General features: G+C 36.8%; 1 protein-coding gene and 1 pseudogene across 1 annotated transcript; one reads left to right on the forward strand and one right to left on the reverse strand.

The window, feature by feature from the left end:
* Window positions 1-391: 391 nt before the first annotated feature.
* Window positions 392-2,988, forward strand: LOC120155892 (calcium-dependent protein kinase 11-like). Its single transcript, XM_039167357.1, has 7 exons — window positions 392-923; window positions 1,354-1,497; window positions 1,587-1,739; window positions 1,823-1,938; window positions 2,112-2,279; window positions 2,369-2,593; window positions 2,661-2,988. Exons 1-7 carry the CDS (start codon window positions 392-394, stop codon window positions 2,841-2,843), a joined length of 1,521 nt encoding a protein of 506 aa, XP_039023288.1. The 3' UTR covers window positions 2,844-2,988.
* A 450-nt stretch (window positions 2,989-3,438) lies between these two features.
* On the reverse strand, window positions 3,439-6,384 carry LOC120155854 (annotated as a pseudogene).
* Between the last annotated feature and the right edge of the window lie 7,805 nt (window positions 6,385-14,189).

Raw genomic sequence — 14,189 nt, forward strand, 5'->3', positions numbered from 1 at the left:
ACGATGAGCCGGGTCTATGAAATTAATATCAAAATGGGAGTTATATTTGCCATTCTGAAATCACCATGTCTTCATGAACAAGAACCACTCCCCAAAATTTCAAACTCTAAAATAGAATGATTGAATAAGCGGCTGAAATTGAAGCCAACAAAAAGAAATGAAAATGGATGGATTGAATACGCACAAACATATAAATATAGTAATCAAATACAGAAAAAGTCCAAAAAAAGAACACACGAGCTTTGGAGCTCCGTTCTCCATTTTCATGCATGCAACCACGTCGTTTGACGTCGAGTGATCACCAATGAATAGAAAATAAATACTCAAACATTCTGTGTCACAAATCCAAAAGATAATTGAAGAGATCCAATCTGAAGATAGTTTGTTGGCAATGACCATGAAACTAGTAGGAACTCGCACGGTTTTGCCATACGAGACCCCGAGACTGAGGGACCATTACGTGCTGGGGACGAAGCTCGGGCAAGGCCAATTCGGCACGACGTACCGATGCATCCACAGATCCACCGGTGCCGTCTACGCCTGCAAGTCGATCCCGAAGCGGAAACTCGTGTGCCGCGAGGATTACGACGACGTCTGGAGGGAGATTCAGATCATGCACCAGTTGTCTGACCACCCGAGCGTGGTGCAGATCAAGGGGACGTTTGAGGACTCGGTTTTTGTTCATTTGGTCATGGAGATCTGCGAGGGTGGGGAGCTTTTCGACAGGATTGTGGCTAAAGGTCATTATAGTGAAAGAGAGGCGGCTAAGCTTATCAAAACGATTGTTGGGGTTGTTGAGGCTTGCCATTCCCTTGGGGTTATGCATAGAGATCTCAAGCCAGAGAATTTCTTGTTTGATTCCCCTGGTGATGATGCTGTTCTCAAGGCCACGGATTTTGGCTTGTCTATCTTCTATAAGCCCGGTTGGTTTCTGAGGTTTTCTTCTCTTCATATGGATGCTGATATTCGATATATATACCGACTAATACGTTAGGATTCGAACCCCGATCTTACTTTGAGGATCTAGTGTTCTGTTGGTGGTATATGACCTCCATTGATCCTGTAAATATATTGAAAAGGTTAAAGAAATCTAATCATACTCGACTACTCGTATCCAACACTCACACCTGAGTTAGAGTATCATAGCTGTGGAATGTTGATTCTGGTTTGCTTGGTTTGAACAATGTTCTGTTATACTGGGATGTCAGTGACCAGGTTGTGCCTCTGGTACCAAATCCTGCTTGCTGCTATGATACATTTGCTTGGAATCTTCAAACCTATCCTACCAGCTAGAGATTTCCTTTTTGTTTTTTTGGAGTTTCCTCTCGTCGTTTATGGCAGTTGTTTTTGCAGGACAACGTTATTCTGATGTAGTCGGGAGTCCCTTTTATGTTGCACCAGAGGTTTTGTGCAAGCATTATGGACCAGAAATTGATATATGGAGTGCTGGTGTTATCCTTTACATCTTGTTGGGTGGTGTTCCACCATTTTGGGCCGGTAACAATCATATATCCTGCAACATTTGGTCTCATTCTCATGTGTCTCAAATCCTAGAGTGGTCTTTTACTTCTCTTCTCTGCTCGTAGAAACCGAATCCGGGATATTCAAACAGATTTTACATGGGAAACTCAACTTTGCATCCGAGCCGTGGCCTAGTATCTCTGAAAGTGCGAAAGATCTAATACGAAAGATGCTCCAGAGGCACCCGAGGCAGAGAATTACAGCTTATCAAGTCCTATGTAAGTCAGTCATCCAAATGCCATTTCCCTGCTTTTTCTATTATGTTGAAGAAGTCACTGCAGTGGGGTGATTTATGCATCAGGTCACCCATGGATCGTCGATGATAGAGTTGCCCCGGACAAACCTCTGGATTCCGCCGTGCTGTCACGCCTGAAGCAGTTCTCGGCAATGAACAAACTTAAAAAGTTGGCTCTGCGCGTATGTGATTTTCCTGTTTAGTCTTCTGGTTTATCGAGATCTGATTTCGAAGCTATTATCGAGTTTTCTTCTACCCCAAATTCTCGAATTATGCATGTTGACATAATAAGTAGCCCTTTACATGTATGTTTCACATCCATTCTGTTCCAATGGAAACCGAAAAACACTTGCAGGTCATTGCAGAAAGACTCTCCGAGGAAGAAATCGGTGGTCTGAAAGAGTTGTTCAAAATGATCGACACTGACAACAGCGGGACGATAACATTTCAGGAACTCAAAGATGGTTTAAAGAAAGTGGGATCTGAACTAATGGAATCCGAAATCAAAGCTTTAATGGAAGCTGTAACTATTCTTTCTTCCTCAAGTTGCTATTGATTACTTCACAACATGATTGAGTGACATGATGACAATCACAAATGTTGCCCTGGCAGGCTGATATCGACAACAACGGAACGATCGACTACGGCGAATTCATCGCCGCGACGCTGCACATGAACAAGATGGAGAGAGAGGAAAACATACTCGCTGCATTTACCTATTTCGACAAAGACGGTAGCGGCTACATCACCATTGATGAACTCCAACAAGCTTGCAAAGAGTACGGCCTAGGGGACGTTCCGCTCGAGGACATGATCAGAGAAATCGACCAAGATAACGTAAGTGCATAACTGTTTCGACATTATAATTCCGATTGTTGTTGCTGATATGATAAAAAAATGGTAGGATGGGAGAATAGATTATGGGGAATTTGCAGCAATGATGAGAAAGGGAGATGGGTTGGGAAGAAGCAAAAGCATGAGAAACAACATCAACAAGAACATAGCTGATGCCTTTGGAATGGGAGTGAAAGACCTAACATCACTGCCCCCTACCACTACTACTACCTCTTGTCCTTCTTCTAGTTAGCTACTTTTTTACATTTACCTTTTACATTTACGTTTACAAATTACCATACTCAAATCCAAAGGCTAACCTACCGTAATGTTTTCTTTGGTTGAGTTTGATTTTGTATAGACACTGTGATTGTATTTATTTATTTTTCAAGCTGATTCTTTAGCAATGGACCAGATGATGATGTTCTTTGCTTTGTGTCAATAAAAACACTTCTACCTATTGTATTTACTTAATTTTTTTTATATAAAGAAAGCAATTTCGTTTCCAAAACCGAAATTCGGTCGGATCCACCTCCATTGTCGTTATTGTTAGACCTTTACAGTTAACAGTTACATGCCAGAGTCTCGACATTGAAACTCGACTCTAGATTACTTCAGCAACACCGGCAACATGTTATCATTGAATCTGATAGTAAAGTGATAACAAATGTTACGAGAACTGGGTTCCGTAACGTGTTATCATTGAATCTGACTGTAAAGTTATAACTAATGTTACGAAAAACGGTTTCGCACCCCCAGGGAGTTACAAGACCTTTTTGTAACTTTATCTACTTATAATGAATGTTGAACCCAGAAAAAGAAAGGCACATATCAGCTATATCTAAAATGACAAACTATTATTACTGAATACACTACATATGAGTACAGTTTTTACATATTCCACAGCAACATTATCATGTAGTGCTGTCTGTAAAAGTAAAACTGGATTCCATGGCGTACAAAGCATTTCTAGTAAAAAGAAAAGTTGACTCCCAAATGTTCTAAATAATCTAATCGGGAGATGACTTTGAGTTAACATAACATTGAAAATAAGAATAAAAGTTACCTGCCCTGTGCTTTTCATATATTGTGACAATGCCTAGATCTTTTCGATACTCAGCTGCAGAAATGATGATCTTCTACTATGCGCTATCGTTTCTCGGATCTTAAATTTGGAGATTGTAAAATTTTGTATTCTTAATCCTCCATTGTCAGTCAGGAGGATGCCACAGACTTCACCAACATAGCCTTATTCATATATCTTCTTTTTCTTCAGAAAGGTAGGAAATATGGAGACCATCCCGATAAGGAAAAGCACGGACAAGGTCTTGAAATCATAGAGGTCCTTAACAGACCTGAGATCCCCAAGTGCGAGGCCAGCCTGAAAGAAGATACAATGGTGTTCCTAAAATCAGATAAGGTATCTGAATATATATGGCTGCCATCTTTTTCTATCATTTGACTTGCATACACACCAACGAATTGAAATGAATTAAGTCTCAACACAAAGTTAGAGACCCGATTCCATTACAGTGAATGATACATTAAATGGATACAAATAAATATATCCAAATAACATCCTTTGAACCCAACCTGACATTAGGAGAATGTATCCAGTAAAATTCAGTAATATATGACGTAAGAACCCTATTAAAATAAGAATGGGTTCTTTATCAACAAGCACCTACTTCAAACATTTTTTATTGAAATCTCCCTAGTTAGTCTCTATGGTTGAACAACTCCATATTTGGCTAAAAGTAGAAAACTGATGTAGACGGAATTTCACCTCAGATTATATGTATAGTGATCTTGTAGAAACTTTTCTTATTCCAAATTGTTAAGAATGCACATCAATTAATATAAAACCTTCACAAACAAGGCGTATCAATAACCTGGACAACACAAGCATCTGTTTTCTTGCAACAGACATTTTCAGGTGACAATACAAACAGTCATAAGAATGCATGAAATTAATTGAGGTACATGGCGACACTTACTTTGACAGTTATATAGGAGGCTGGTATTAGGCCGATAAAAGTTGCTAAAAGAACACATGAAACGGTATGTCAACTATTGGTGATGCCAAATTGATAAATAGGTTGGGTAAAGTTGGAGTAATTCTCAGAAAGAGCATGTAATTTAGCAACTTGTCCCTTCGCTTAGCAATCTGATTCCACGGAGAGAAAAAAGGGTCAAATTCAAAAACGAAAAGAAGATAGGGTAAAACAAGTGAAAGATGCTAAATTAAGAGGGAAAACACGAACGAATGAATAGTTCTTCCAAAGACAGTAACAAGAGGAAAAATGAAGGTACCTCAGCTTGAAAGAATCCTAATTTATCAGGCCACAACCAACTGACCAAAGGTCTGCCAATCAGCTTTGACAGGAAAAAGCAAGAGCATGCTCCAGCTGTGGCATTGAAGACAACCAAGAAAAGGCCTTTAACACCAAAGAGAGCTCCAGCTAGCAAAGACATGAAAATCGTTCCCGGAATCATAAAAGTTTGCATGAAGATATAAGTTGAGCAGTAACCCAAAATGAATTGTGTTGGGTAATCGTTTGCATATGTTGCAATATTATCTCTGAAAAAAAACAGAAAAACACAGACTTCAATAAAATAAGTAGCAGCTAAAGCATTAAAACACAAAGAAGTTGTTCACGACGAAGTAGAAACACCAAGCAACAAGAAAGTAGTGAATAAACAATTAAACTAAAGCAGTTGATAGAAATAAATTAGGAATGGCAATTTCAACAACAATGCATTGTTAACATATAGTGAGCGAAACTAATGAAACTTAATGATGGAACTTTGCATAAGAAAACACCAAATCAGAACTCAGCAACCAAAACAGCCAAATCAAATGTTGATGCTGTTATTTAACATAATATGCTAATTGTCATCTCTCAAAATATGACCACTCGGTCTTAACGGATCTCTATACGAGAAATATGTAATACATAGCTGGGTATACTCGGTATGCAATATTCTCCCTACAATTTGCATTATTCGATACCCTCACATGAACTAAACTCATCATTAGTCATAGATTGCTATTAAACTCCCTAGTGCTTCACATTAAGGACAAAACAAATAAAAGGATTAATTCGGGCAGAATATAAATGATAAGAGTTCTCATCCACAACTATATTCACCTACAATATAACACAAAAAAGGAGCAATTTTAACTATAATTATAAGCTAAAATAATCCCAATAGTTCTCTCTAGCTCAAAATCCTATAAACCACAAGAAATCTAAAATGGGCATTTCGAAAATCTACAGCAATGATCAAATCCAAAGATTTAACACACAAATTATGCTTATTTCTTCACCAATTGAGATAGAGAGAGAACACCAGTTTTTATTATAAAAGGGGGGGGGGAACCTACTTGAGCAATCGCAGATCAGAGATGGAACGAGGGATCTTGAGTTTCCCGTACTCGGTAGCGGGTATGGTCAGGTAGATGCAGAACAAGCCGGCAGAAAAAATCAAGAAAACCCCGAAAAAGGCAGCAAATTCCCGCCTTGAAACGGGGAGCCTCTCCGATTTTAATCTCTTCCCCGATGGGGAATCGTCATCTTCCTTGCTGCTGATGCTCAACAACGCCGGCGCAGCACTCTCCTCGTCCCTCATCACATTCCTCGGCGCAGCCATTTTAGAACATCAACAAGACGAAAGTGCACAAAAACAACGCTGTTGGGAACTTTGGATCCCAAAAGAATATAAATGACGATAATAAATGGAAACAAAAGGTTACTGAAGAATTAAAGAATCGTTTATATGGGAATAGAATGGGGTGTTATGATGAACCCTAATTTAAAAAAAAAATGAATTGGACCGTTTTTTATTTTTATTTTCCTTTTTCTGAATGAAACGGAAGAAACAGTGAAACAGCACAATTTCAAACACCAAGAAAAAATGGATGAAAAATTTAAGATAAAAACATTAAATTAATAATTCCTAAAGCATTAAATAATTTCATTTAATTTTTAAAAGAATTAAATTAATATGTTCATCTAACTTGAAACTAATAATTTATATTTTACAAAATAATTATAAGATAATATATAAGATTTTAAATTATAATAATTTAAAGTCTAAATTCATAAATAACTCTTAATATTTATTTACTCAAGATTAGAGTTTTCTCTCTACCTAAGATTAGGGGTTTTCAGCCGCTTTGATTGTTTTATTTGCTTTTTGCGATAGGTGAGTAGACCTTCGTTTGTTTGGTTTTCGTTAGGAAGCAAAAAGGAAGATGAGAGATATAACGGAGGAGCTGGAGGGTCTGGATCTCGGAGCGGAAGAGGAAGAAGTGCTTCAACAAATGGCCCTATAATCTCATTCGAAAATTGCTTGGTGGGGCGGTTTCTTACTACGGGTAATATCATTTTTCAGGCTATGAAGACAATGATGGTGAATGTTTGGCATCCAATAGGAGGAATCTCGATAACTGAATTAGAAGATCGGCGATTCTTGTTTAGGTTATATCATGAGGTGCATGTGGAGAGAATTTGGAATAAAGGCCTCGGGTACTTTAATTCGCACTTGTTACTCCTTCATCGTTTATTGAAGGATGAGAACCCACAGATTGTGGATCTAAACAAGGTAGGATTCTAGGTTTTGGCGAATGATCTCCTAGTTGGTTTTATTTCTGGGCAAGTAGCAAAGCAATTGCGAAGCTTTCTGGGACAGTATATAGATTTTGATGCAACGACCATTACCCTTGGATATAAGGGTTGTCTACGACTTAGGGTTTTACTGGATGTGCGTAAATCGTTAAAGAGGAGAAAGAATGACGTATTACTGAAAAGGGGTTTCACTTACGTAACTTTTCAGTACGAGAAACTACGAGTTTCCTGTTTCTTGTGCGGCATATTGGGTTATGGAGAAAGATTTTATCCTTTACGAATTCTTCAGTCGAAACAGGAATTGACACCACAATGGGATCTTTCTTTGAAGGTCCCGTCACAGCGAATGGTGTATACTCCTAGCCCATGGCTAAGGGTGGAGGATGAGAAGGAAAATTTTGGGGGAATAAATAAGGAATGGACGAGTGGTGAATTGGCAGACAGTAGTGTAAGAGGTGGATGTACACAGCTATGGGTGGATTTTTCAAAAGAAAAGAGAATTAGTCATGGAGAAAACTTCAATATTACAACGGAATCGACTGAAGAGGAGGTACCTTTACATAAAGCTGGTGGAGTGAAACGTCAAAGAAATTCGCCAGTAGAAGGTGTTATTAAAGCTGCAGTTAAGGGATGTTAAAAGCCTGAAGTTAAAAGCCAACCGAATACCATGAAAATATCAATTGGAATGTTCATGTTTAGGGATGACCCGAGCAGTCTGACGTCTCAGGCATGTGCTGAGAGATATCAATCCATCTGTAGTTTTTCTGGTGGAAACAAAACTACAGCGAGTTAGTATGGAGAAGGTACGTAAAAGATGAGGATTTCCGGAGGGTATTAAGGTGGACTCGAGGGGAGCGTGTGGTGGTTTATGTTTGGCATGGATATTAGAGGTAAGTGTTTCATTACGGTCATTTTCGGTATCACACATTGATGCTTTGATTTCAAATAATGACAGTAGGATAACATGGAGACTAACCGATTTTTATGGGGCCTCAAAAGAGGCAAGCCGTGCTGAATTGTGGGATTTGTTGCAGTCTTTAAATGGTATCCTGGATGTGCCATGGGTTGTGTTGGGTGACTTAAATTAGATCTTATTTGCGTATGAGAATGTAGGAGGCCTGATTCGGAGTGAGAGATAAATGGGGGCATTCAGTGAAACGATTGAAGATTGTGGTATTTAGGATATAGGATATTCGGGTTTGGTACACTTGTGAGAGGGGTAGAAGGGCAAAAAATAATATAAGGGAACGTTTAGATATGGGTTTTGCAAATAATGCTTGGTTGGCTCAATATCCGAACTATCTGTTGCAACATCGCCCACAAAGTTTTCGGACCATTGTTCTTTATTGCTAAAATTAAATGGGCAAACACTGATTCCACGAAGGTGGCATTTTCGGTTTGAAGCCTCCTGGCTAGTGGAAGACTCTTGTGAAGATACAGTGGCGAGATTATAGAGAGAAGCACAAGGATCGGTCCTCGATAAATTAAATTTTGTTTGTCATGGGCTGGATCGTTGGTTTAAAAAAGTTTGTGGAGTGAAGGGCATGACGACGTCTCAGTTGAAACATAGATTGGATGAGTTAGCAGATTTATCTTCTATGGATGGCGTGCTGGGGAAATCATTGATACGAAACTACAATTGAATATTGAGGCTGATAGGGATGAATTATATTATGTATAGCATGCCCGTGCGAACTGGTTGAAAAATGGGGATAACAATACGACATTTTTTTCACAGTTTTGCCTCAAGCCCCAAGCGTCATAATCGTATTCATGCTCTTGAATCGGTTGAGGGGGTCTTAAGTGAGGATGATGAAGGAATTATGTACTTAGCATAGAGGTCACTAATAACGATTCATTTAATCACTGTAAAAATAATTACTATTTTTAATGGTTTAGTTTAAGTATTATTATTATTATTATTATTATGTTAATGCTTATCTTTCACCCGTTAATAATATTTTTTTTTCTTATTTTTAAGTTATTTGATCAGGTTTTTACTTTTAGAATTTTATTTTTATTTGTATTATTTTATTGTATTTCCTCTTTTGATGTACTAAGTTCAGTGTGTTTTATGGGGAAACGTGTTGTATTGCAGTACAGCGTATTGTTAATTACTGCATCGAATTTCAGGAAAGACAACCCGGAACACCGACAGGGACAGCTAGTCGTGTTGTGTGCGTTATTATATTAAACCTCCCCCAATTAATTATTATTATTATTATTATTATAAATAACCCCAACGAGATTAGTTAAAAAAATATGAGAAAATAATTTCAGTGACAAAAAAATGTTTTATAGTATATGATTTTAACCAATTTTTTTTGGATTTGTCAAAATGACCAACTAAATCGTAATGCGATTGATAATTCGCAACGCGATAGTCCAAGTCCGCGTTGTGATTTATTTCAAGTTCATTGCGATAGTCGAAGTTCGCGTTGCGATTTATTTCAAGTTCGCGTTGCGATTTATTCCAAGTTTGTTGCGATAGTCCAAAATCGCAACGACGGTATTGCATTTATTTCTTAAGAATTTTCTCTAAAAAGATAGTATTCGCGCGGACGTGTCGAAGACACGTATTACCACGACCACGACCACGGTCCGAGACGAGACGGCGGCGGCGGCGCACGAGAGTCCCCCTTATTCTCTATCACTCAACAAGGAAGTGGAAAAGTCAAGCCTTAAATACCATTCTCAATAGTATTTCCAATACTATGTGGGATTGAGCATTACCAACACTTGTTCTCAATACTATGTGGGATTGAGCCTTAAATAGTGATATTATTTTTGAATGTTTTGCTTAAAATTGCAATAATCGCGATTGATATTTAATTATGACATATTTAATCGTATAATACTAATGCAATTGGTTGCCGATTCAGTTGTTTTAAGGTGCGTGATTGTTAATTGTTTCCTGAATAATCACATTGTATTGGAAACAAGTATTGGTAATGCTCAATTCCACATAGTATTGGAAAACACTATTGGAAATGGTATTTAAGGCTTGGCTTTCCCACTTTCTTTGTTGAGTGATAGAGAACAAGGGGGACTCTCGCGCGCCGCCGCCTCCGTCCGTCTCGTCTCGTCTCGGGTCGGGTCGTGATCGTGGTCGTGGTTGTGGTAATACGTGTCTTCGACACGTCTGCGCGAATACTATCTTTTTAGAGAAAATTCTTAAGAAACAAATGCAATACAACCAGTCGTTGCGATTTTGGACTATCGCATTGCGATTTACATATTCGCATTGCGATAATCGAAGTTCGCATTGCGATTTACATATTCGCATTGCGATAGCCGACTATCGCATTGCGATTTACATATTCGCATTGCGATAGTCCAAGTTCGCATTGCGATAGTCCAAGTTCGCGTTGCGAATCTGGAAACTGATTTGCGATACCGGAGATCGCGTTGCGAATTATCGATCGCATTGCGATTTAGTTGGTCATTTTGGCAAATCCAAAAAAAGTTGGTTAAAATCGTATATTATAAGGTATTTTTGGTCAATGAGGTTATTTTCTCAAAAAATATTCATTAAACCGTCACGTAAGATTACTTCAAATTTTATAAAACGTGTTTAATAAACTTCGCGTTCTATAGGACGCAAGACCTATTAACTTTTTAAGATAAAATCATTTAATTTTAGATAAAAATAATAATAAACATATGAAATTTATTTTTTGTAAAACGTAAAATCTGATCTAATATAAGGGTTATTTCTCAAAATAAATAAATCAACGAGGGTCTATATAATAACGCATGTATTGTGTTTGCCTCTGTTTGTGTCCCGTGTCACTTATTCCGTCTTTATTAACACTGTTTTTCCTTAGATTTTTCGTATAAAGAAAACATAAATAAAATTTTAAGATAAATATCAATAATAAAATAAATAATTAACACAAAAAAATTTAAACCTCGGAGTGAGTATGTACACGTCCACTACTACTAATAGATATGCCCAAATGCCTTTCAGAGTATCTTGAACCTCGAGATTGCTGCAAACCCTAGCCTATCCTAATGCCAAATCTTTAATCGAAATCGTTTCAAAAGCTAAAATGTCTTGAGAGATGATAAATTGTGTTGTACCTCCTTCGAATATCTTCGATAAGATAAGAGATAATTTCATTGGTAAAAACCTCATGTCCCGAAATTGGGGATGATTGCGATAAACATTATCGCAATCATTTTTCCATCATAAAATGAATAGTTTATTGAATCTTGATAAGTTTAAAATTTTTTACCTTCAAAGTAACATTAGTTAATTTCACCGTCTTTGATGAAAACTAGCTTGTAGGGATGTTCAAATAGGTAATTTAGTTAACCGATCAAACTGAATTAAGTTTGGTTAATTGATCGGTTAACCAAATTAACCAAAATTTATAAATAATATATTGTATATTTAATATTTTTGGTTGATTTGGTTAAAATTAATTTTAAATACTCCTAAAGCTAAATAATATATGTATAATATATTAAATATTTAATAATTTCAGTTAATTAATCGATTTCGAACAGAATCAATCGAAATCGAAATTTGAAAAAATTTATTAACCGAAAGAAATTTCAATTCGGTCGGTTAATTCAATTTTAGACTAACAATGAACACCCCTGCTAGCTTGAGTAGAGAAAAGATTTTTTTAAAAAATTGTCATTTTTGGTAATCCTAACAGTTTGGAAATGCTTTTTGAAAGTGGAAGAGTATTTTCTCACAAGTAAATGACACTGACTTGGCACTCCACGTCAACATTTCGTTATTTTAATAACATTTGTTAATGTTAAGTAATCAATTTGTTACAAATCAATAATATTAATGATTAATTTTTTTATTTTTAAAATTTTAGGAGGGAAAATAAAAATTTACTCAAATATTAGTGAAAATTTGATGTATTTTACCCTTTTTCAAATTTAAAATAAGGGTAAAGTATAGTAATGGTCACATGATTTTTTTAAAACTTTCGTTTAAGTCCACTAACTTTTAAAACTTGTAATACAATCCTCCATCATTTAGTCCGTTTGTAATATGGTATTCGATGTAATCGGTCATTTAACGCCGTTACATTGCCATTAGTATGTTTGCAATATAGTCACTGAACTATTCAGGCACTTCTATTTAAGTCCCCAACTTTTAAAACTTACAGCAAAATATTCAATTTCATTTTAAACCCCAAATTCCCTTTTGATCTCGAATTTCCTTTTTCGCTTTTCTCTTCTCATTTCCAGCGTAACTTTTCAGTCGGGGATGCATGGAAAATTCTAATCTAACTTTGAATTATGTGGAGGTGTTGACTTGAATAAGGGTTCATTGAGAGAAGACCTAACCAAGTGACTATCGGGACCATCAACGATTCAAGGTGTAATGTTAGATAGGGGTATGCATTATTGGATATCGGATATTATCCGATCCGAAATTTTGGATATCCAAAAATTTGGGATACCTAAAATAATGATCCGTATCCGATCCAAAATTTTGGATCGGATATCCGAATATCCGGATCCGAATCCAATTTTTTTGGCAAAAAATTCAAAAAAAAAAATTTAACAGAAATTAAAATATTCCTATTTTTTCTCAAAATCAACCCGACCTAATTAACAATAACAACTAATCAAGATGCTCAATGAATAAATATTATGGGAAAATCCTAGCAATTCCATCCTGCTATACAAAGAAACGACAATGGCATAATGTTTCATTCTAACAATGGCAGCCAATAATTTAGTGAATTCCACAATTGAAGGCTTTGGTACTGGCAAATCATCTTGTTAAACATAATCAGAGCATCACCAACACTATCGAAGACATCATACGTTTTCCCCTTTCCACTTACAGAGACGAATTTCTTATTTAAAGCTTCGATGTTGGTAGCAAAGGGGTTAATAGAAGAAGAAGAAAAAGAATGGTGGAAAATAGAGCGTATGTGAAGCAAAGCCTCGCGAGAGGGATGCCCTAAGCAATCATGAGAATCCCTTGCACACCTAAAAGCTCATTCAAGCATTTTGTCAAACAGCTTACGCACAGTAAATGCCCAATCGAAACACTGTTAGCTATGATGAAAGGAAAACAGACGAGGCAAGAAAACAACAATTTCTAATTTCAGCGAACATGGTTTAGACGAAAGGAAAACATACCACTAGTCTAAACCATTTCTAATTTCTGCGATCAGAATTGGATTGGATTTGAGAGCGTTTATTTGCAGATACCAGCAGACACGGTGGTGATTGGTGAACGCCATGATAGCAGTGATGATGGCTCATGCGTCGGCGTCGCACGAACCCCCATCAAGTACTCCCGTCTCCAAGATTATGGCTTCCGTTACTTGTCAAACAAACCATGGATGAACAAAGACGTGTAGAAAATTTAATATGGAAAACAAAGGGAGGAGCTAAGCGAACATGGTTTAGACGAAAGGAAAACAGACCAAGCAATAAATGCCCAATTTTTTTTTTTTGGGTTTTCGGATAATCCGAAAATAGTTTTTGCCCGATTTGTATCCGACCCGATAACCCGAAAAAAATTTCGGATACCCGATCTGAAGTATCCAAAATTAAAATACGGATCGGCGGATCGGATCAACGGATTGGATCGGTCAGATCGGGTTTTTTTTCACACCTCTAATGTTAGATACATGTCATCTCAGGTGAATCATAGATGTTCGATAAAATGCTTGTGAAAAAAAATGGGTTAGAAATGCAGAGTTGACAAATACTAGTAAGATGAACTAAGTATTATTTTTGAAAGTCACCAACAAAGTTGAAATTATTTTGTATAAATGACATATAATAATTTCTTCGTTTAATTATTGTGGTTAAAGATTTTTCAACAGATGATCAAATATAATGAAGTCTCAAACAACGCATTTACCTCTCAGTCTCTTTCGTAACTCGAAAGACATCATGACAGGTTCAAGTAGCTGCTTTAAATATACTACCATGTTATGATTCTTTCGAGTTGCGTGCATACAGAATTGTATTCT

Source organism: Hibiscus syriacus, unplaced genomic scaffold (genome assembly GCF_006381635.1).
Source record: "Hibiscus syriacus cultivar Baekdansim isolate YM2019G1 unplaced genomic scaffold, ASM638163v2 tig00111208_pilon, whole genome shotgun sequence".
NCBI lineage: Eukaryota > Viridiplantae > Streptophyta > Magnoliopsida > Malvales > Malvaceae > Hibiscus > Hibiscus syriacus.